At 45.1% G+C, this 23,508-nt stretch overlaps 1 protein-coding gene across 2 annotated transcripts in view; it reads right to left on the reverse strand.

The window, feature by feature from the left end:
* LOC311247255 (aminopeptidase Ey-like) overlaps nucleotides 1–23,508 on the reverse strand; it is a 64,643-nt gene that overhangs the window by 16,390 nt on the left and 24,745 nt on the right. For both annotated transcript variants that reach the window (XM_084337606.1, XM_084337607.1), the window contains 8 exons: nucleotides 21,975–22,117; nucleotides 11,877–12,013; nucleotides 11,666–11,792; nucleotides 11,377–11,531; nucleotides 7,303–7,416; nucleotides 5,532–5,675; nucleotides 1,601–1,666; nucleotides 322–387 (listed from right to left, as the gene is read on the reverse strand). In XM_084337606.1, the coding sequence (XP_084193732.1) occupies nucleotides 322–387; nucleotides 1,601–1,666; nucleotides 5,532–5,675; nucleotides 7,303–7,416; nucleotides 11,377–11,531; nucleotides 11,666–11,792; nucleotides 11,877–12,013; nucleotides 21,975–22,117 (952 nt within the window). The remainder of the gene's footprint in view (nucleotides 1–321; nucleotides 388–1,600; nucleotides 1,667–5,531; nucleotides 5,676–7,302; nucleotides 7,417–11,376; nucleotides 11,532–11,665; nucleotides 11,793–11,876; nucleotides 12,014–21,974; nucleotides 22,118–23,508) is intronic.

Genomic DNA, 23,508 nt, shown 5'->3' on the forward strand with positions numbered 1-23,508 from the left:
AGGCTACGCCTCCATAGAGGCGGGACCCGGTCAGGTGTGGGTGCATAGGTTGTTTTGTGGTGGTGTACAGTAGGTACTAGGAGATAAGGGGTATCTCAATAGGCTAGAGCGGGACACGATAGCCATACGAAATATAACCCTTTGTAGTGTGACAGTGAAAGGGTTAAGTAACAAAGTGCTTCCCAAACTCTGAAATTGTTCATTCAGCAGCAGTATGACTTTTGGTACAACAGATCAGATTTAACGTTAAATAATGTATAGTTGAACGTCATTAGTTGAATTACTGTTTAGTTACATTATTTCATGTTTGATATAACTTACTTGCTGGAGATGGTCCCATAAATCTGTATACACAGTGTTGCTGAAGGCAAACATATTCAGGTATGTCTGTGGGGGAAGTAGTGAGATACGTCAAGTAAATTATCAATAAGTAAATTATCAATAACAAGTAAATGATCAATAACAAGTAAATGATCAATAATAAGTAACTAACCAATAACAAGTAAATTATCAATAAGTAAATTACAAATAACAAGTAACTGACCAATAACAAGTAAATTAATAATAACAAGTAAATGATCAATAATAAGTAAATGATCAATAACAAGTAAATTATCAATAACAAGTAAATTATCAATAAGTAAATTATCAATAACAAGTAAACTATCAATAAGTAAATTATCAATAACAAGTAAATTACCAATAATAAGTAAATGATCAATAACAAGTAAATGACCAATAAGTAAATGATCAATAACAAATAAATGACTAATAACAAGTAAATTATCAATAAGTAAATGATCAATAACAAGTAAATGATCAATTCAAGTAAATTACCAATAACAAGTAAATGACCAATAACAAGTAAATGCCAAATAACAAGTAAATTATCAATAACAAGTAAATTATCAATAACAAGTAAATTACCAATAACAGGTAAATGATCAATAACAAGTAAATGATAAATAACATGTAAATGATCAATAATAAGTAAATGATAAATAACTATGCTGCAATAAGGAGCATTATTATTATTATTATTATTTTATAAATTCTTCCCTCAAATGAATATCCCACCCATTTTAACAACCTACATCTGATTTGTTACAAATTTGTCTTTTCAGTCCATCCAATGAACCATTTAGTTGTTTACCAGAATTTAGTTTTTTAGGATATAGGAAGCAGAAAATGTTTGCATTTATTAGTAGTTTTAAGTAAACGTGGTATAAAGCAGCACCTTCCTAATTGTTTCACCATATAGTTCACCACCTAGTATGACTTGTGAAAATGTGATTTATTATGAGACATGCTTCATACTCCAATGACTTCCACTAGCATTGACAAACGCTAATGATTTCTACTTCTACTAATATCTCAAACAGCAAAACATTTGGTCATGGTACTTTTTGGAAGAACTGAAATGCCAAATCAGATTGACTTCTTAAAATGGATATAATATCCCTTTTAAGTTTATAGTGCGGCTGGGGGAATTCATGCTAACATTTTCTAAAATGGTCCACTGCGCAGACAGATGTTTTAGTGGTGATGTGGACGTGATGTCTGATCATCTGCTCTGACGGCACCAAACGCTGATACTCACACTGAGACCTCTGGCAAAAACAGGCTCTGTCAGAAACTCAGACAGCATCCTCAGCACTGCTGCACCCTGGGAAAGATGACACATGCATAGAAATGCACAAATGTATCTTGAGAAATTGAATATGTTAATTATTTTTGCATTAGTAAAGAGTCCTGTAATTCTGTATCCATGTGAAATTATATTTCTTTATTACATGGCGTTTTCACATTCGTCGAAATGCTTGCTTGTGATTGGTCAATAGCCCCCCGACAGCGGTCATTATTACACATTATTACATGGCGTTTTCACATTCGCCGAAATGCTTGCTTGTGATTGGTCAATAGCGCGCGTCAGAGGTCAGTTATCAGACAATAATGACCGCTGTGGGACAATAATGACCGCTGTGCGCAGCTGTTCGCAATCAAGCCCACAATAATGACCGCTGTGCGCAGCTGTTCGCAATCAAGCCCACTGACATCAGTGCAAACTGCCGGCTGCCGGGGAAGCTGCTGGGGGGCGGAGCGACGAGCACTCAGCGGAGCCAGAACCAGTGTTACTGTTGCGAGTCGATGTAAAATGAATTAGGTATATTGTTAGTAAGTTAGCCATGTAATAAGCGGGATAATGTATAGCTATACTCGATCATTGTCGCAAAATAATTGACCTTCACTGACGTTTAAAACACCTCGCCGAGGCGGCTCGGTATTTTAAACTCCGTGTCGGTCAATTATTTTGCGACAATGACCTCGTAGCTATACATTATCCCTTACATAATGACCGCTGTGGGACAATAATGACCGATGTGCGCAGCTGTTCGCAATCAAGCCCACATCAGTGCAGCAAATCAGACACACCTGCCGCGGCTGCACTGATAGCGGAGTGTGTGTGACGATTACAGCGGAGCCAGAACAGAGGCTGCCCACGATAATAATAATCACTTTATTTGGGCTGACAGAGCTGGAACAGGCTGTTTTCCGTAAAGCCTTTATTCCAGTGAATCACCAGATTCTCTTGAATAAACTTGGCTCTTTTCAACTTTCCTCCTCTGTGTTAAAGATGATTTCCTCATACCTATCCAATAGGTCCCAAGTGGTAAACATTGGCCATGTGATATCACCCCCTATATCCTGTGATATGGGAGTGCCCCAAGGTAGCATTTTTGGTCACTTACTCTTTATTTTATATATCAATGGGTCTCATTCCCGAACGGATTTACGACCAAAAATGTCCTCTCAGGCAGATTTCTGCCCATTTAAGACATATTAGGGCTGGTAGCGCGAATCCCCACATTTTCCTGAGATCAGATTTGAGCGTGGCTGAGAGCAGATTTAAGAGTGCTGAGGAGCACACTTATGATTGATTGACTAATTGAACATTTTATTAACTTGACAGACTGTGTTCTCATAGTGATTCCTTCATGTCAATGCTACAGGCCTCCTTGGAATTAATTACTTAATCATAATTAAAATAAATGTGACAATATTTGTACGATAAGAAATTACACATTGGATGTCGGAAAAATAAATAATATGGATTCATCTGATCACAAGGCATCTGAACCAGCTATTTTGGACAAATGTATAATTACTTTAATTACTCAGATATTCAAACACAATTATGCAATTATTGTGAAATGATTGAAAATAATTATTATTTAATGCCTTCTGTGGAATTTGTATTTCTTATTAGTTACATATCTGTTTTAATGGTATACAATGGGCCAGACCTTTGTTTGATATAAACCTGCATTCCTTCAAATATATCATTAATCAATTAAACTTATATTGAAATACACTATATAGTCTATACACCAACACTGAAATGACAGTGGATGAATAAATAAATAAGAACTAAAGCTAATCGCATGGAAATAGACTGCATTAATATTCCATAACAAGTCTTGTGTGTGCCAGTATAGCCTACGACGTGTCTAATGAATGAACAGTATAGGCTTAATATATTCTAGTTACTTGTTTCTAGGCGTTGTTTTGTATGCAAATGACCTAGACGGGAACGCATGTTCGAGTTTAAGACATGGTGTCATTCTCCAAGCAGATGTCACAGGTGCGACAGTTTGAGCCACTTAAGACATATTACCAGCACGTTCGGGACTCAGAGTGAACTTGTCATTGATTCTGTCTCAGTCGGTTCCAAGATAAGTCTTCCAAGAGAACTCTTTGAAAATGTTTGGGGAATGAGACCCAATGATCTTCCAATGGTACGTAATCATTCAAACTGTTTATTATATGCCGACGACACTGTTATAATTTTTTCTGATTCAACCCCTGAGGTTATAAACACAAAACTTCTGATCTTCACCTTCTCCACGACTGGCTGCCCCCCCAACCCAGCCCCACCCCACATACCCAACCTCCTCCAATGTACAGTTTCTACGTCAAATGTTTTTCTGGACTCTTTTTGTATCACAAACAGTACTGTATTTGCAAATCTGGTATGTCATAAATGTATAGATGTAGCAGTACTGTCTATCTGTATGTCGTGTATGTCATATATGTTATGATGAATTGAAAATGGGGGACCCTGATGTAAACAAGACGAAAGTCTTTCTCTGGTCTGCATCCCCTTAACAATTGTATGTATTGAGCTGTACTGTACTGTACCCATTCTGCAATCTGTTAATAAAGTTTTCAATCAATCAATCAATCAATCAATCAATCAATCAATAAATCATCTAACTGTTAACATCAAGAAAACTGAATGTATGTATTTCCGTTCCCCTAGAAAAAACATATCTATGTCTGACCCTATACACTTTGAAAATCACACATTAACCATAACAGAAATCTACAAATACCTTGGAGTAACTCTTGACACTCACCTCACTTACAAACATCACATCAATAACTTAGTCAAGAAGGCAAATAAAAAACTATTTGTTTACAGCAAGATCAGACCATTACTCACCCTCACTGTTTCAAATACATATCTACATGCAATTTTTCTTTCAACAATATCTTACTGTCTCCCAATCTGGTCCCTCACAACAAAGGAAATTACAGAACCCATAGCAAGACTTTACAATAGAGCTTATAAAATTCATGGTAAATGTCCACCCTGGACTCACCACTGTATGTGCACTCCCACACTCACACTACAACTTTTCAGAACTACACAAAGAATCTAGCCACTAATATGTTCTATTTTCTGCTCAGAAATAACTCTTCCCCAACACTAATAGCTTTACTCCCAAGACACAATACAAGACAAGAACGCATTACCAGATCAATCTCACATGCACTCATTCCAGTACCGGCTTGAAAAAATTATTATGGACACATTTTTCCACACAAACACCAACATTTGGAACGAGATCCCATTCCACATCAGAGCAATAACCTAATAACCTAATCTCAAACAGGCCTACAAACAACATCTGATGCTAGAAAACATCTGTAATCACTGATCCGACTCTTTCCTAGGTCTTAATTTTGTTGATACTGTCGATTTGTATTGATTGCTATGACTGCATGTTTGTCCTTGCTGTCCACAATGACTATAATGCAATGTCTTTATCCGGATTATATGATTGTATGTAGTAGAACTGCCTATTTGTTTTGTATTTAAATTATTGTTTCATGTGCTGCAGAACAGGAACCTGCTGAAAAACAGTTTGTAACTGAGTCAGGACAGTTTAAATGTACATTTTGAAATGTCTTTTTTTACCCTTTCCTGTATAAATAAAGTAAAATGAAAATGTTTAAGTTCCTCAAATCCTTAGCACAGAGCTGAAGAGCTGGAATTTAGCTAGGAGTGGCAATTTGAATTTCCTGTCTTTTGGGGGCACATTTTCTCAGAGAACAGAAGGTACAATGCCATGTATTGCATAACAGCAACATATTGCAAAATGCCACTGCTGATTACATAAGACCAAACCAAGGAAAGGAAATGTATATATTATAGGTTCCTATAGGTTTGAATGAGAGGAACATACCTTGCTATAGGATATGGTGTTGAACATCTCACTGATCTGGCTCGGAGTGTTGACTTCGTCCTCTCGGCGAGACAGCGGATGAGAGGAGGCCAGGGCATCCACAGCAAACACCTTCTGGACCTCATACAGGATGATGTGGTCTTTCTGCAGTAGAGCAGAGGGATGGTTAGAACCAGATGTGATATGGCAATAGGTTGGAGAATTATTTGTAATCTATTTTATACCGTTTTAATGACAATGGCATTAAGGAACAAGGTCAGAAATATTTAATTATTCCCCTGCCGCAGTTATTGGTTCATTCTAATCCAGCCACTTATGACAGGCCAAAATGGCTTCAGTACCAATAGAGAGACAATTCTCAGTCAAATGGTAATATCTTGGCACAGCATTTGGCTGGTGGTGGCTGAAGTTCATTTTCTCCTAACTCAAGAACTAGAATTAAATTGACATAGTTTGACAGGCGAGAAATAATCATCATCAGATTATTCAATGTGAATGAATGAATGAATGAATGAATGAAAACTTTATTTAACAGATTGCAGAATGGGTACAATACTGTACGGCTCAATACACACAATTGTTAAGGGGATGCAGACCAGAGAAAGACTTTCGTCTTGTTTACATCAGGGTCCCCCATTTTCAATTCATAGTGACATTTATGACATACACAACATACATGACATTTATGGCATAGGGACATACATGACATACGGGTATTTAGTACTGTTACATTTGTGACATATACAATATGCAAATATGCAGTACTGTTACCCATAGATCCTGACAGAGTATATACATATGATGGATGGGGAGGGGACTGTGCATTAGGAGGGGGTGGGTGGGTGGGAGAGAAATATACATACGGTGGGGAGAGAATATATACATACGGTGGGGAGGAGACTGTACATTAGGAGGGGGTGGGTGGGTGGGAGAGAAATATACATACGGTGGGGAGAGAATATATACATGCGGTGGGGAGGAGACTGTCTATTAGGAGGGGGTGGGGTGGGGGGGGTTTGGACATTTACGGTGGCCAGTTTCGAATTGCAGCCTCCCGTAGATGCTCTTTAAGAGCGGTTTTGAATGTTGGTAGGCACAGAGTAACAAACTGAATATCTTCTCATATTTACTCAGTGTAAAGTAATGGTGCCACAGTCTCTACAGAAAGCCCTGAAACCTACTCCACACTGCACCCAATGCAAAGCAGTTTGCTTTGGTTGCACCTTTGCTTTTTTACAGTGGCCTCATCACTTTACATTTGTTTTGTGACCACGGGTATCCAGTATGAACAGCACAGCATGGATTGTGCTGAGAAAGGACTCCACCATTTGACAATGTCATCAGTGACTAGGAAATAGGGCTAAGGGTCAAAATCATTGAACATACCCTTTAATATGTGAATGTTCAAAAGTTTCAAAGTTCAAAGTTTAATTCATAGTGGTATGTGAAAAAAGCTCCACCAGAGGAGAAATTCGAAAAAAGCTAGCGTGGAACTATAAATGCTCATACTCTTTTAACCACTGCAGATAAAAAAATATATATATATTTGGAAGTCTATATCAGCCTTACAATGTTCCAGGTGGAATAGGACCACAGACACATAGTTACAGATGAAGAGTTTAGTCATGTTCAAGTTGGAAGAAGACAGATAGTTAAAGAGTTTAGTCTTACAAAGTTCCAGTTGGAAGAAAACAGATAGTTAAAGAGTTTAGTCTTACAATGTTCCAGTTGGAAGAAGACAGATAGTTAAAGATGAAGAGTTTAGTCTTACAATGTTCCAGGAGGGCTCGACGGTGTCTACTCCCAGGTACTCCACGTAAGAAGCAAAGCCCTCGTTGAGCCACAGATCATTCCACCACCTCAGAGTCACCAGGTTGCCAAACCACTGAAGGAAAACAAAACACGCTCAGAGGCTTCTATGTAGAAAGCATTAGATAAGAGAAAAACCATCCACATGTGGCAACAAGCTTAACATTTGCTCTGAAGGTTCTCTTGGGTTTACTTCGCTGAAAAAGAACATTATCCAATATGGCTATTATTTTTCAAGATTGCTGACAATACCAAAATGCCATTTCTGTCATAGAATTGTATCTAGCATTAGCAATGCATGTCATATTTCCAAGTATAGTAGTGAGTCAGCCTCTGACTGTCACGATCGGGGCCCGAGCCACCGGCGGCGATATAGGCGAGGCAGGCGAGGCAGTCGCCTCAGGGCCCGCGGGGGGGGGGGGGGGCCGGGCCGCGTGTAACTGTTCCGCAACAGTAAGTGACTTCCGGGGTAGGCCTGATTGGCCCCGACAGGCACGTGACGCGGCAAACTCAGGACGCGCAACGAGGCTGCTGAGAGCTGTCGCGCGGAAATAGGCTGTCTATTGCCATTCTCTAACACAAACTCTAACCTTAACCAGCTCCTTAACAGCGCCTAAACTTAACCGTTCTAACCTTAACCAACTCCGAAACAATGCCTAACCTTAACCTTAACCTTAACCATGCCTAACCTTAACCATAGAAAGAATATTGCCATTCTCTAACACAAACTCTAACCTTAACCAGCTCCTTAACAGCGCCTAAACTTAACCGTTCTAACCTTAACCAACTCCGAAACAATGCCTAACCTTAACCTTAACCTTAACCATGCCTAACCTTAACCGGCGAAAGAATACACGTTAAAAAAAAAATCACGTTAAAAAAAATAAATTTGATGGGGATTCGAACTCATCAACAACGGACCGCAGGATCACAGGACCGCTGCTCTGCGAGGTGAGCTGAAGCGCCGAATGAAAGTCATAGCGGATTTGGACGGTTACATCATTCCGCAAGCTCTGCCGCTCTGCTCCGCGGAGCGTGCCGCGCGGCAGAGAAAGTTGCGCGTCACGTGCCTGTCGGGGCCAATCAGGCCTACCCCGGAAGTCACTTACTGTTGCGGATAAGCTATAAGCGGCCGGGCCCGCCCCTGAATGGAGTTCCCGTTCGTGGGACTGGATCGACAGACTGTGCCCAATCTTCTCTGTTCCATTTCCGTTCCGTTTGTTCCGTTTCTTCCCCTTTGATTGACAAGTCAACAAGTCAACCGAGAGCCTCCATCAGTTCTGATTTTGAGAAAACAGCCAAATGCAACCAACCAGAAGGCGAGGCTGTGTTCCAAAGGAAGCTTGCCCGCCTCGTCTGTGCTCAGCACCAATGGGAAGCATCCAGGCTGTGTTCCGAAGCTGTTCCGAAGGAAGCTTACCCGCCTCCTCTGTGCTCTGCACCAATGGGGAACAGCCATTTGCTTTTTTGCTTTCTGAGAAGCGGCCATTGCTCCACGCAAGAGAGATTATAGCTCAGTCACAGCGTTACAGACCAGCGTTAAACTTTCCAGAGACACACTGACCTGCTGCAACTTTTCCGAGACGGTAAGTTCATTTAACTTATTCTAGTCTAAAGAAACCTTACTATTTGTTAATCAGAGCGTTATTTGTTAATCAGAGCGTTATTTGGTTATAACACCGTGTGTGTGTGCGCATCGTGTGTGTGTGCGTGCGCGCTATATATTACTATTGATGAATGCGTTTGTTAATCAGAGCGTTATTTGGTTATAACACCGCGTGTGTGTGCGCGTCGTGTGTGTGTGCGTGCGCGCTATATATTACTATTGATGAATGCGTTTGTTAATCAGAGCGTTATTTGGTTATAACACCGTGTGTGTGTGCGCGTCGTGTGTGTGGGCGTGCGCGCTATATATTACTATTGATGAATGCGTTTGTTAATCAGAGCGTTATTTGGTTATAACACCGTGTTTGTGCGTGCGCGCTATATATATTACTATTGATGAATGCGTTTGTTAATCAGAGCGTTATTACGTTATAACACCGTGTGTGCGTCGTGTGTGCACGCTTGATAAAACAAAGCATCTACTGTATTACTGTGTGTTTCTATTGTGAGCAAGTCAAGCAAGTGTAATTGAACACAATACATGCTGACATGACATGCATCTTGCAGGCCTAATTACTATATATGAATGTCTATTCTGTTTCAATGGACCTTTCTGGCAAACACATAGGCCTAGAATAGATATATCATAGAGTCATAGACCTATGGGCTATATATTTGTACAGTTTTGGAGTGGACCATTAAACGATTTTCAGTGTGTACATCCTTATTGAAGCGTTCTTATTAACGTGCGTGTTGCGCACACGTGGGAGGAGGGAGGGATGTCCCGGGTGCCGGGTGGTGTGTGTGTGTGTGGGGGGGGGGGGCCCGAGCTGTCAATCTCGCCTCAGGGCCCGTGGGGCATTCCAACCGCCACTGGCCCGAGCCTTCCTCTGCCCCCATCCTGCCGTGCCCATTTATGGGCAGCTTCCTGCGGCAGCATTCCCACGTTGCCAGACGAGCATCAATCAGCGCGGCTGTGAGGGATTCCCTCATCAGCAGCCCCTATATCACCTGACGGATCCTGTCGTCCCTCGTCGCAGTGTTAAACTGAGTCAGAAGACCTGCTAGACACTCTCGTGTAATTATTCCTGTTCTAACATTCCCTCAAGTGGGGCTCTTTTGCCTAGAGGTCTGACCAAACTGAACAAGCTGGTGAGGAAGGCTAGCTCCATGGTGGGAGTTGAGCTGGTCAAACTAGAGGTGGTGGCAGAGAGGAGGATGAGAAGGAGCTGGCCGTTATCCTGGAGAACCCAAGATGCCAAGATGAGGAGCACATTCAGCCACAGACTCCACCAACCGTCTCGGCCTGTCCTTCGTGTCAGTGGCCATCAGGCTCCACAACCGTGGGAATGGACTGCTGCCAGCAGCTGGAGAACTAATGGCTGCAGAACCCGAGAACTAATAGGAACTAGAAGTGGGTGGGTCTCATCTCCAGGGGGGACGAGTCGGCCTACAGGAGGGAGATCGAGAGGCTGCAGAGCTGGTGCAGCTGCAACAACCTGGAGCTCAATGCTCAAAAGACAGTGGAGATGGTAGTGGATTTCAGGAAGAAAGCAGCCCTGCCCCCTCCCATCATACTGGGAGGCACTCAGGTGACCTCCGTGGAGTCATGCCGATTCCTCGGCATGACCATCTCCCGGGATTTGAAGTGGGAGCTCAACATCACGGGCCTGCTCAAGAAGGCCCAGGGGAGGATGTTCTTCCTCCGGCAGTTGAAGAAATATAAACTGCCGAGGTCCATGATGGCCCAATTTTACACGGCCATCATTGAGTCCATCCTCACCCACTCCATCATCTCCTGGTTCCCTGCTGCAGCGGCAAAAGATCTTGCCAAGCTGCAGCGGGTGATTCGCTCCGCGGAGAGGGTGATCGGCTGTCCCCTGCCCTCCCTCAGGTCCCTGCACGACTCCAGGGCGCTGAAGAGGGCGAGAAAGATCATGGCCGACCCATCCCACCCCGGTCACAGCCTCTTCACCCTGCTCCCCTCTGGGAGAAGGCTGAGGATCCCAAAGGCTGTGAAAGCTCGACACAGACTGAGCTTCTTCCCGCCAGGCTGATCAATGCCTCAGGCCCCCCCCCCTCGGTACCCCCCCCTAAAATGAAATAGAATTGAATAAAATAAAATTGAATAAAATAAAATGTTATACAATAAAATAAAATAAAAAATTAAATTAAATTAAATTAAATTAAATTAAATTAAATTAAATTAAATTAAATTAAATTAAATTAAATTAATAAAAAAAAAAAAAAAAGAGTTTGTCTATACAGGGGTATAAAGTGTGAGATGGTGTTCCTCTTTTAGCCATGATTTAACACCTCTATTGAAAACATTGTTGCATTTTCAACTAATTAGGATTTACACTGTGTTCCAGACACTGAAGCTGTTAGCTGTACTTTGCTCATGTCCGTGATAAAGAGAATGAGGTCATACCATATGAGCAAGCTCGTGTGAGACAACAGTGGTAACCCTCTCTTTGTTCCCATTGGACGAGATGATAGGATCGTAGAGGAGAGCCGTCTCTCTGTATGTGACCAGGCCCCAGTTCTCCATTGCACCAGCATTGAAGTCAGGCAGTGCTATCTGGTCTGAAAAAATGTACACAGGGTGTGTGTGTGTGTTCTTTCTTTTGAAAACAACTTGTGTATATTTTAAACTCCTTAAGCCAAGCATTTGGGGGTTAATATTTCACATGTGCTCTTGATGCTAAAGTTAAACCTACCTGATTTGGAGAGTGGGTAGGTTGCATTGTAGTAGCGTTCATAGAATTTCAGTATGGGTCCTGTGATACTGAGAGCATAGTCTCCCTGGTTGTCATCTATGGCTTTTCGTCGAGCCCAGAGTCGAATCTACAAAAGATTTATTTGAAACTTAAACTAAAACATATTTCTGAGTGATCTCTTATATTTCTAAATAATGACTATTTCTTTTACCAGCACATTGTAGTCCGGTGTATCAATATGAGTAAAGTTGCAGACAATGAATGCCAAAAGATATGTTGACATTCTCTTTGTGGGCTCAAATGTGGTTCTGGTAACAGCTGTATCATCAATGATGGTGTCAATGATTTCTGAGAGAGAGAGAGAGAGAGAGAGAGAGAGAGAGAGAGAGAGAGAGAGAGAGAGAGAGAGAGAGAGAGAGAGAGAGAGAGAGAGAGAGAGAGAGAGAGAGAGAGAGAGAGAGAGAGAGAGAGAGAGCCATTAACCATTAACTGTATCCAGTTGTAAACACGTATCTAACATAAGCTACTTATTATCTATTGTCAGAAATTGTATTGTACCTTCAGGTCATTGATTACTGTATTCTTGACTTATGGAGCTGTTATAAACCATGATCCTCACATTCACACTCAACATTTGAAAATCATGAGCTTCATTTCACTTAATAGTAATCACCACACAGGCAATGGACCTGTCTCAAACCCTGCCCCTTTTCTTGATCCTCCAATCACAACTGTCGCTTACCTCGTTGGTTTGTCCGAGGTAAGCGACAGTTGTGATTGGAGGATCAAGAAAAGAGGGCAGGGTTTGAGACAGGTCCATTGAATATAATGTGTCACAAAAGCTTTCTGTTTGTTTCCAGTGATTTTAGCTCATCATACATCAGAACGGAAATACGTCAAACACACTGAATTGTGATCACCACGCCTTTATTTTAGTCACGCAAAATATGGGAATTAGATGGTGTTTGTTCATAAACTACAACTATAGGACAAAACACATGGATTTAAGTTATGGCAAAAAAATTGTCATTACCTTAGTTTTAAGTCACTTGGATGTTCATAAGCGTAATATTAAATATCCAGGTAGGGAAATAGTCATGCCTGAAAAGGATCAAACTTAACTTTTCACAATGGTGGCCAGTGTTGGAAAGTAACTGCTTGGCTTAACACGATGCACTAACAAAACAAACTTTACAAACAGCGCTCTGCACTCTACAAGGCCCCGTTCCCCGTACGTGGCTAACTGAGTTAGCCAGATAATCTTCAGTATAACTTGACATAAGTCAGGCTTTTCGGTTCCACAAAGCAGGTTTGGCTAAATCACTATGGCAACAGATAGAAAAATGTTAACCTGCTCCAGTGCAGGTTTAGTTAAGTTAGCTGGATAAGCTGGCCACTCCCTCGGAACAAAATGGCAGCTCCCTTCCTCAGAGATTGATTGATTGATTGATTGAAAACTTTATTAACAGATTGCAGAATGGGGTACAATACAGTCAGGGCCGTAGCCAGGGTTTAGAAATTAGGGAGGTCCATTTATTTTTTTGGCCCAGACCGGCCCACCATAATCGGTCGGACACCACCCACCAGTACACCATCCTTGCGGTCCTCTTAAATATGCGTACCTACTGTACTATTCCTCCAAACCACTACAAAGCTGGGTCGTAAGTGCCATGGACAAGTGGACCAGTGCAAGTGGACCAGTGTACTCACTCGCTCTTGGCTGAATCTTGTTTTGGGTGGTGATGTAAAACACCTGCTATGATCATAGCAGGCTCAGGATGGGCAAAGTAGTCTATAGCCTGTTCATCCCTGTCTCTCTCCTCCACAACCTGGCTTGACTAGACATAAGGAGAGAGAGATGATTACAATTAACTGGTACATTCAGGTCCAGAATTGTTGAAATTCCCTGACAAAGATGTGCAAAAAGCTGTACAATTTAAACAATATCATATTGGTAATGAGCAAATAGTTGTTTATTCAATTAATGCATGGAGCTGTTCCATCTTATTTAATTTGATACTAACTACTCAGTTCATACAGATTAAGTATCCAAATATCAATGATGAATATTGCATAAGGTTTACACAGTTAATAGATCACCTTTTTGTTTTATATTCATGATCAGAGAGGAGTAATAGTTAGATCTTTGTATGTGTGATTTATATGGCAATTAAATCAATGGTGTGCTTGTTTGTTTGGGGAGTTTGACCCAAACAAAAATTACCGCCGGCCACTAGGGGGCAGAGTCTCGTTAGTAGTGCTGGACCTAAGTCACTCACAGTAACGAAAGGTTATCCTATAACCTAGTTATATGAATACTGGCAGAGTGTCTCGCTCTTGCCATTATGAGATAACTCTTATCTCCTAGCACCTACTGTGCTCATGAACAAACAATTTGCACTCATGCACGTGACCAGGCCACGCCCCAGTGTCCTCCTATAAGATGCCGGACATGGTCAGACTCTACCTTCCTCGGGAAAAAAAGTTTCCAACATTGAAAACCCAACCAAGGGACCTCAGGGCGCTAAGAGCGAGACGCTCTGCCAGTATTCATATAACTAGGTTATAGGATAACCTTTCGTTATATATCATACTGGTCATCGCGTCTCGCTCTTGCCATTATGAGATATGGGACAGAGCGGACGCGTGACCCGACAAGTGTACCCCCTGAGGGCCCGTAAGCCCCACTACCAGGGAGGAGGGGAGTCCCGTCCACCCGCCCGTCCTAACGAAGGGGGGAAGGCAGTCAACTCCAACAAAGTGGGAAAAAAGGGGGAACCAAGACCCCTAAAAACGCACAGTACAGGCGGGACCACGTGTGACACAGCACCCCCGTGGTACACACCTACACACCCCTGCTAGCCCACCAAAGGCGGGACGCAGGAGAGGTCCCAGACCTCAGAACCGCCTGGGAGACAGAACCCCCAGTCATGTCCACGAGGGAAAACTTAACGAAGGGACCCTGGGAGGACCAGGAGGCCGCAGCACAGATGTCCTCCACTGAGGCCCCCCCTAACAGGGCAGCAGCCCGAGGGGGGACCTGTCCAGCCAACATGCAGCAAAAGGCAACGCCCCTGCACAACCAATGTGACAGGTGCTGCTTGGACAGCGCCTCACCCGCGCAAGGGCCACCGTAACAAACAAACAGTTGAAGGGAAGCCCTGAGAGCCCGAGTCCTGAGGTAAACCCCCAGTGCACGGACAGGACATGACAGGTGAAAGCCCGCCTCCAACTCACTAGCGTGAGGAGGCGGATGAACGCCTGAACCACAATATCCCTGGAGCGAAAGAGCTCCGGATATTCTTTGGCACGAAGACTGGATTAGGCCTCAGAGTCGCACCGCTATCGGCCAAATAGACAGGCACTCAGGCCGCACCGAGAGAGCACACAGCTCACCCACGTGTTTAGCGGAGGTGATGGCCAAAAAGAACGCGGTCTTCAAGACAGCAGATTCAATGGCGTCTGCTCAAGAGGCTCAAACGGGGCCTCCGACAGCCGGCCGAGGACCAGTTGGAGGTCCCACTCGGAGACAGAGAACGTTCCACAGACGCAGAACGCCAAGCAGGAAAGTCCCACGAGAGGGTGGCTGAACAACGTTCCGCCCCCACACTCGACCATACGCCACTCCCCAGCGTAAGCCGCGGTAGAGGACGAAGCGCGTGCGTACCAGATAGCGCTAACCACAGAATAGTCAAGACACGTCCCCACCAGATTCACACTGTCAGCAGCCAAGCCTAGAGGCTGCCCCAGAACAGGAAGGCAGAACAGAGTTCCGCGTGCCTGAGAGAGGGCCCGCAGTGACCACGGAACAGGCCACGGCGGGGCCACCAAGAGCTGAATCAGGGCCGGGGAAAACACAGCCGAGCCCCGGCCCGGCACGACCAGGACCAAGTCCCGCACTCCCGACGTACCCGCCCCAACAGCTGAGCTATCAGGTGTAAGGGGGGAAAGCGTACAGAATCCCGGACGGCCACGGAATCGGCCCCAGACCTGCCCGACTATGTCCGGACGTAGTCCCCACTCGTCAGGGTGAGGACCGCCCCGCGACATCATCACACCTGCACCCACATTCACCCTGCCGGGGATGTGGAGAGCCCTCAGGCAGAGCAGATGGAGAACGCCCATTGCCAGAGCCCGACCGCCGCCCGGTGCAGACGGGGGGAGCGCACTCCTCCCTGTCTGACAATATACGACGCTGACGTCGTGTTGTCCGTCCTGACCAAAACACGCTTGCCCACCACAAGGTGATCGAGCCATTTGAGGACCAGAAGGACTGCCTTCAATCCCAACACATTGAATGTAGCGCAGACCGGGCAGCATGGCAGCTGCCCCCTACTGCGTTGGTCCGACACGTCGTCCCCCCATCCCATGAGGGAGGCGTCGGTGAAGACCGTGACGTGTGACAGCCTGCTGCCCAATGGGACCCCGTAGGTGAGGGCACCAGACCCTCCCCAGAAGACGAGGTCCCCCAGTACTGACATGGGAACCTTCAGCCGCTTCCATATGTCTCACACCGGGTCCATTTTCATACTGGGAAAAAAAACACCTCTGCATCCTCCTCATGAAGAGGAGGCCAAGAGGGACCCCAGCAGCAGGCGCATCACGGACAGCGCCGTAACCGTCCTAGGACGGAACCTCCCGAGCGCGCCGAGAACCCAACCACTCGCCGCCGCTCCGAGAGGGATGCCCATATAGACCTTGAGCTTAGAAAAAGCCCAAGTACTCCACCCGTTGACTGAGAAGAGGAGAACTCTACTTCCAGTCTACAGCAAACCCCAGGCTGGTGAGACACCACCTGCCTGGTATGGGACCTGGCGATCTACCCTGACTGGCCAAGGACCAGAACGTCGTCCAGGGCAGAATTCGTAACCCCCGACAACACAGAGGCCCCAGCGCGGTCTTCACGCACTTGGTGAAGATGCGGGGAGCCAGAGAGTAGCCGAACGGCAGCCTCTGGTACCCGTACGCTAAGCCCTGCAAAGGAAGCGTAGGTAAGCCTTAGGATGGAAGATCGGGATGCGAATACGCATCCTACAGGTCTATGGAGGAGAACCAGGCCCCCACCTGACAGCGTCTAACAGGTGGGAGACGGTCAACATTCTGAACCTTCCATGGGACAGGTCCAGTATGGGTCTGACACCCCCCCCCCCCCCGATTTCCCGGGCACCAGAGAATACCGGGAGGAAACGCCACGCATCGCGTCTTCCTTTGGGACCATGACGATGGCTTGCTTCGCCCACAGAGATTGGATCTCGTCGGCCAGAGCTGTCACTGCTGTTGACCCTGACAATAGGGTCTGTACCAAACCTGAAAACGGGTGGGGTTGTGCAAACACAAGTCCCTGCCTCAGAGTTCTCTCCATCCACCTCGACATATGGCACTGCTGTAGCCATATGTGATGATAATCCCAAGCGCACCCGCCGCCACTTGCCGCTGATCCGCCAGGAACCGTAGATAGGCGGCCCGGTCCCACCCGCTGTGCGTTGCCAACCCTGGACTCGCCAACCGCACGAGCAGGGCGTCTCGTGGAGCTGGGATATCGCACCCTGACACTACCAACGAGGCAATCGCACCCAAGGGGGGACCCCGACAGAAATGGCCGGTTTGATACGGGGGAAGCTGACATTACACTGGGTGACAAAAGCTCCCCCACTGAACACCTCCCCGGCATGAATTGCTGATTCCCAAAGGGAACAAATCAGAACCCGTATCCCGCTGGTGTTGGGGGGGGGAGTGACCGGAGAGCGAGCTAGACACAGCTAGACGGCAACGTTTTTTTAGGGCGTGCTGATCTAATGTAGCCAATCCCTCGGCCGCCAAGGCTGTCGGCCTTGCGATCACCTGTTGTCTTTGTGTCCAGGGTACCTCAGGCGGGGGAAACATTGCCGCGCCCTCACCTCTGGCTGCGCGGTGTGAGGCGGTGTGGGGCCTAGGTAAAATACCGCCTGCGCTCCTGCGGAAAGACAAAAGTCCCTCTGCGGAGAGGGGAGCCCTGAGGAGGGAAAACCCTTCTCTCCTCCTCAAGGGGAGACTGATCCAACCAAAGATGTCTGTAAACAAGCGTTGACAGCATCCTAGCCTTCCCTGCGGTTATAGCTTGTGGCTAGGTCGAAAGCTAATAACCTCAAAACCTTGCGCAATGTTTTGACGTCGACTGGCCCTAAGGCCCCACTACCCGACAACATTTTTGACAGAAAAAACAGCAATTCGAACAATGTTGCTAGTCGCTGCTAATTCTATACCGCGACGGTATAGGCTTTAACAGCCCACCAGCCACCTGCCGGGCCGACTTGCCTCATGGCGTCGGCCGGGCGGGACACCGCTCCACCATGTCAGAGGCAAAGGACTGATGCCACCTGCTTCACAAGCACGGAGCACCAGTGGTGGCTGCAGACAAAAGACTACTACTAGTGAAGCACTGCCTCACTAGTAGGAATGTAGCAACCTCCACTGTGGTGTGCACACATGAAGGGGTAAATGAATAAATGAACGAAAACTCCACTAACACACTGCAGAATGGGCTAGCCCATACACACAAATGTTATGGGGATGTAGACCAGAGAAAAACACCAGTCCCGCACACAATTCATAGATTCACAAAAAGCACACCAGCCCTAGGCCTCAGCCCATCCACCAATGAAAATGGTAAACAAGCCCCCGCTAAACCCCCAACATTAGACACCGATTGACTGTCAGCATGAATGGTTAAGAGGAGGGAAGACCTTTTAGTAAAGACAGCCTTCGGCGAGGAACAAAGAATGGAGACCCAGCATTGTAGCATTAGCATTAGCCGCATGCACTAGGATAGCTGGGAAAACACCCAAAACAGAGTCATGACGACCATGTTTACCCAGATATCCTGCCCCTCGCGCCAATACACAACTCGGCTGTCTCATCGGGACAACGAGCAGTATCACAAATGCTAGCATTAATGCCTGGCAGCGCAGGCCCTACCTGTGCGCGACCTAGCCCGACAGCTAGCCGCTGCGCGACGTCCCTCGATCCGCTGTCATGAGACGAGGAAACCCCAGGCCCGATGCGCTGTTAGGATGTGCCGAGAAGATTCCAGGGGCTGGTGAATCTCCGGCGAAAACCCAACATTGTGTAATTTCTCTCTGCATTTCATAACAACTAGGTCATGGAGTGCACTGCAGCGTCCATGTTGGAAACAAAAAAAGAGGAAGGTAGAGTGTGACCATGTCCGGCGTCTTATAGGAGGACGCTAGGGCGTGGCCTGGTCACGTGCATGAGTGCAAATTGTTTGTTCATGAGCACAGTAGGTGCTAGGAGATAAGAGTTATCTCATAATGGCAAGAGCGAGACGCGATGACCAGTATGATATATAACGTGGGCTTAGCTTAGCCAACGCGATGCTGACCAAATAACGTTATCATTCATATTATTATCGACATCACCATGGCAGTGATGGCACACACAAACTTCCTCCTGCTGCTTACTGTCCCTCCTCGGCCCTGCTGCCTGTGTCTCTGCCTGGCTGGCTACCTGAGGCTGTTGCTGCACAGCCTGCACTATTATTGTGGGTGACGACGTTGAAGCTGCAGCAAACATGTCTGTGATTTTATTATATTTTGCAGCATCCACCTCTAGATTTTAGATTTTTTTCGCCCGCAATTTCTACGCACCCCCTTTACGCTTCTTCTGTTTGTCAATTTTTTTCCGCTCTAAGCCGCATCTGTTCTTCTCACACGAGAAACAGGTGAGAGAGGAGGGGGGGGGCTTATTAAGATATGTGATTTGGCGGCGGGCCAGCATAATGGGCCGCTGTTCCCAGCCTAGTGGGGGGGGGCTTAGTAAGAGATGTGATTATTGGGCCAGCCCAGTGTCAGTCAGTACCAAATGGGCCGCTGTCCCAGGCTAGTGGGCCAGTCGTTGACCAAACAGCCCACGGCGCAGGTTTGTCAGTCACTGCTGTTCTGTCACAAGCGCATGCTTTGAACAAGTAACGTTAGTTCAAAGCAAAGCCACCTACATGTCCCCTGCCTGCGCAGAAGCGACCAAGTAGTGCTGTAGCGATGCAGGGGGAGTACCTTTGCCAAGCATCAGACATTACCGGACATTTTCAACTCCCGAGTGTACATTTATATTGTGATATTTCTATATATATATTTTTTTAAATAGTTTTTTATAATATAAATAAAATATTAAAAATTATAGTCCAGACCTCGGTGACCTCATAGCTGGCTACGGCCATGAATACAGTACGGCTCAATACACACAATTGTTAAGGGGATGCAGACCCAGAGAAAGACTTTCGTCATGTTTACATCAGGGTCCCCCATTTTCAATTCATAATGACATTTATGACATACAGATATACAGTTCCTTTACATTTGTGACATACAAGATATGCAAATATACAGTACTGTTAAACAGAGAACCTAACAGAAAATATATACATACGAGAGGGAGGAAACTGTACATTGGGAGGGGGTGGGTGGGTGGTAGGGGGGGTTTGGACATTTACGGGGGCCAGTTTCGAATTGCAGCCTCCCGTAGGTGCTCTTTGATCCCATTATACCATTCTGAATAATGTTTTCGCAAGATGATTTCCAGAATGTATTGATTTCATAGAATGTGTGAAATAGTAGGCCTATAATTAAAAACAATTAAAATACATTAAACTGGTAAAATAAATGCTTTTGAAATGTAAAATAATAGACCTAAAATGCTGATAATAAATCATATTCAGCCTATGGATTTCCTACATACTGCACCACACCTGTTTAAGCTGCGGGATGAGGCGCACTTGTTTCTGATGGAGAATGCGTCCCAGCTCGCTCCCCACCTCCGATGCCGACTGGATATCAATTGAGGGGGAATACGCACAGCTATCCGTCATTTGGATCTACCTAACTATTTGAAAAAACATTCTCTGCACTGACTTATATAAAAAATAAGTACAGATCACGTCTGAATGTGGAGGATGATCTCCGAGTCACTGTCTCCAAAATTAAACCCAGACTGGACTTGTTGTGCTTCAAGCATAGTGCTCATCCATCTCATTAGGTGAGTTGAACATTAGCCTTCTAAATGCGCTATATGTATTCATTTTATGGTTGTTTGATTATTGTGTTATTTTGTGTAGTTATTGTGCGTGTTAAAAGCCTCCAATGCATATGTGTGCGTGTGAACATTTGCATGTTTCAACCACCTCCTATAATAGTGGGGGTCGCGACTCTCTGACACCGTTATTTCGGGGGTCGCGGCCTGAAAACTTTGGGAACCATGTATTTATATAGTACATGATACCTACGTGCATACAGTACATATATCCTCATAAGTATCTATTAATTCGTATCAATTTGATACTCTTTGGGCTTGTTTTTATCTAGTTATTCTGAAAGAGTTGAAGTAATTATTTTCGCTAGCAGGATCTCATTTGATTATTCATTCCATTAAGCCTACTGCCAGCAGGCACATTTAAAGAAATATAATCTGATTGATTGGGGTAATGAGGGACTTAAAATTTGCCTATAGATATGCATATGCATTTAACTTGTCTGCGATATCTCCCCGTTATCATGGTTTTCGGGGATCGTCACCTCCCCCTTTTCAGATAAGACGGGCACACGCAATTATTCAAAGTACTCAAGTCTGGTTCGAATTAACGAGATTGTTTGAGACCGAATCAGGCTTTGAGAAACCGAGATAGCCTGACATCAATCATCAGGTTAATTTAAGCTGGCTAATAGGACATTTGGATTTGATCGGCTTAGTTGAACCACGTACGAGGAACGGGGCCCAGGCCAAATAAGAATGGTGTCTTTGTTTTCCACAAAAGTAGGTGCGGCCGTAAAAAAAAGCCCAAATACCCGGATTTGCCGGTCTGATGTACAGACCAGCGATGTCATCACTGTCACTCACTCAGGGGCGTAGTTTAGGATGATTCCAAGGGCCCAGCACTGGGGGGGCCCCCCAAAAAAAATAAAAAAAAATTGTTTTACTAGACATCACTCAGGTGTATTTATTTATGCTCTCATTGATACTATGTTTGTTTCTGAAGTGTGTGTGTGTGTGTGTGTGTGTGACTGCTGATCCGAATGTATAGGTAAAAACCATATTATGCGTTTTCATCAATAAATAAATGGCCAAATTTCTTTTTGCTCGCGCGCTTACGCACGCTCGCATTCACTGGGGGCCTACAAATATATTCTATCATGGGGCCCAGAATCTACAGCTACGCCCCTGACTCACTCACACGTTCAGTCATTCACTCACTGTTAGCCACTCTGCCCCCCCTAGTGGTGGCTCAGAGGCATGGCACTTTGTGTAAGACACTGTGACTGACCACTGTCCTTGCTGTTGGACAGAGCCACGTAGCCCCGGGCATGGATGAGGACAACGTGGAAGATGGCTTTCATGGCAGGCTCGTCGAAGCAGGGGAAGGCTTTCCTGGCGTACGTCGCCTGCATCTGTGAAGTGGCAACAACTCTGGAAGATAGTCCCAAATAAACATAGTGGTTACGCCATTGCTGTTTCCCGTGCGGTCCACCCCTCTTGAAATCGCGATGTATTTCCAATGGACCCATTTCTAAATCGTCTCGTTTAAAAACAAATAAAGCATGAACATTGGCATGGTGTACCTTTCTGTGTGTATTCATCCACAATCTATAGCTCAACATGAAAAAATTTGCAATTAATCTTAAAGGTAGCAAAATAACAAAGTTTATGTTTTTGTTCACTGAGGAACTACACTTCACTCTGGTGCTGCTGACGGCGACAGCACTGAACGACAGGCTTTCTACAAGTTATTTTTTGACAACAAATTAAAAACCTTATAACTAAACTAACTACCTTTATTTCAACCAAAATGCTAGGACCGCTACTGTTCCTAATTTATGCAAATGACATCAGCTTGTGACTGCAACTTGTTCCTGTTCGCGGACGACTCAGCCCTGCTGGTCTCTGACAAGTTACAGGTTAAAAAAGCCCTCAGCTCTGAATTCGGCAGAATCTGCACCTGGCTCGCTGATAACAAACTATCATTACACCTGGGTAAAACAGAGTCCACTCTCTTTGGATCAAATAACAAACTCAGCAAGGCCAACGGCTTCTCTGTTACAGTGGGTGACAATATTGTCACAAGGAAAAGATGAAATTACCTACCTACCTGGGTTCCATCCTAGAGGCAAATCTTTCCTGCGACAAAATGGCAATCAATGTAATCAAAAAAGTCAACCAACGAACAAGATTCTTGTACCGGATCTCCTCTCTGGTAAACAAGAATACCCTGAAGAGGAGGAGGAGCACTCATTCAAGGGTACTACGACTATGCTTGCACCTCATGGTACCAAAGCACCTCAAAGGCCCTAAAAACAAGACAAAACAAACTGGCCAGACTACTGCTTGACCTTACTCCTAAAACCCACCTCACCCCTGCCCACTTTGACAACCTAGGACGGCTTAGACTAGACGACAGAGTACAGCAACTTGCAATGGGCCTGGTCTACAAGATACACTACACCACTAAGGTACCCATGTACATGTCGAAATACTTCCCAAAGGTCAGTGAATACCACGACCACAACACCATAGGGAGTTCCACAAATCATGTCCAACCCAGATTCGGCTCAAACAAGGCACTAAAGTTTAGTCCCTTGTTTGAGCCGAATCTGGGTTGGACACTAAAATTTAGTCACTAAACACGTTTCGCAATTATGAAACAACAATGTGGAACGCCCTACCCGCAGCCGTAAAATAATGCGAATCCCTACCCATCTTCAAAACCGCTCTAAAAAAGCACCTACGGGAGGCCGCTATTCGAAACTGGCCCGGTAAATGTCCAAACCCTCCCCCCCCCCCCCCAATGTACAGTTTCCTCC

The sequence above is a fragment of the Notolepis coatsorum genome (assembly GCF_963971535.1).
Source record: "Notolepis coatsorum genome assembly, chromosome: 20".
Taxonomy (NCBI): Eukaryota; Metazoa; Chordata; class Actinopteri; order Aulopiformes; family Paralepididae; genus Notolepis; species Notolepis coatsorum.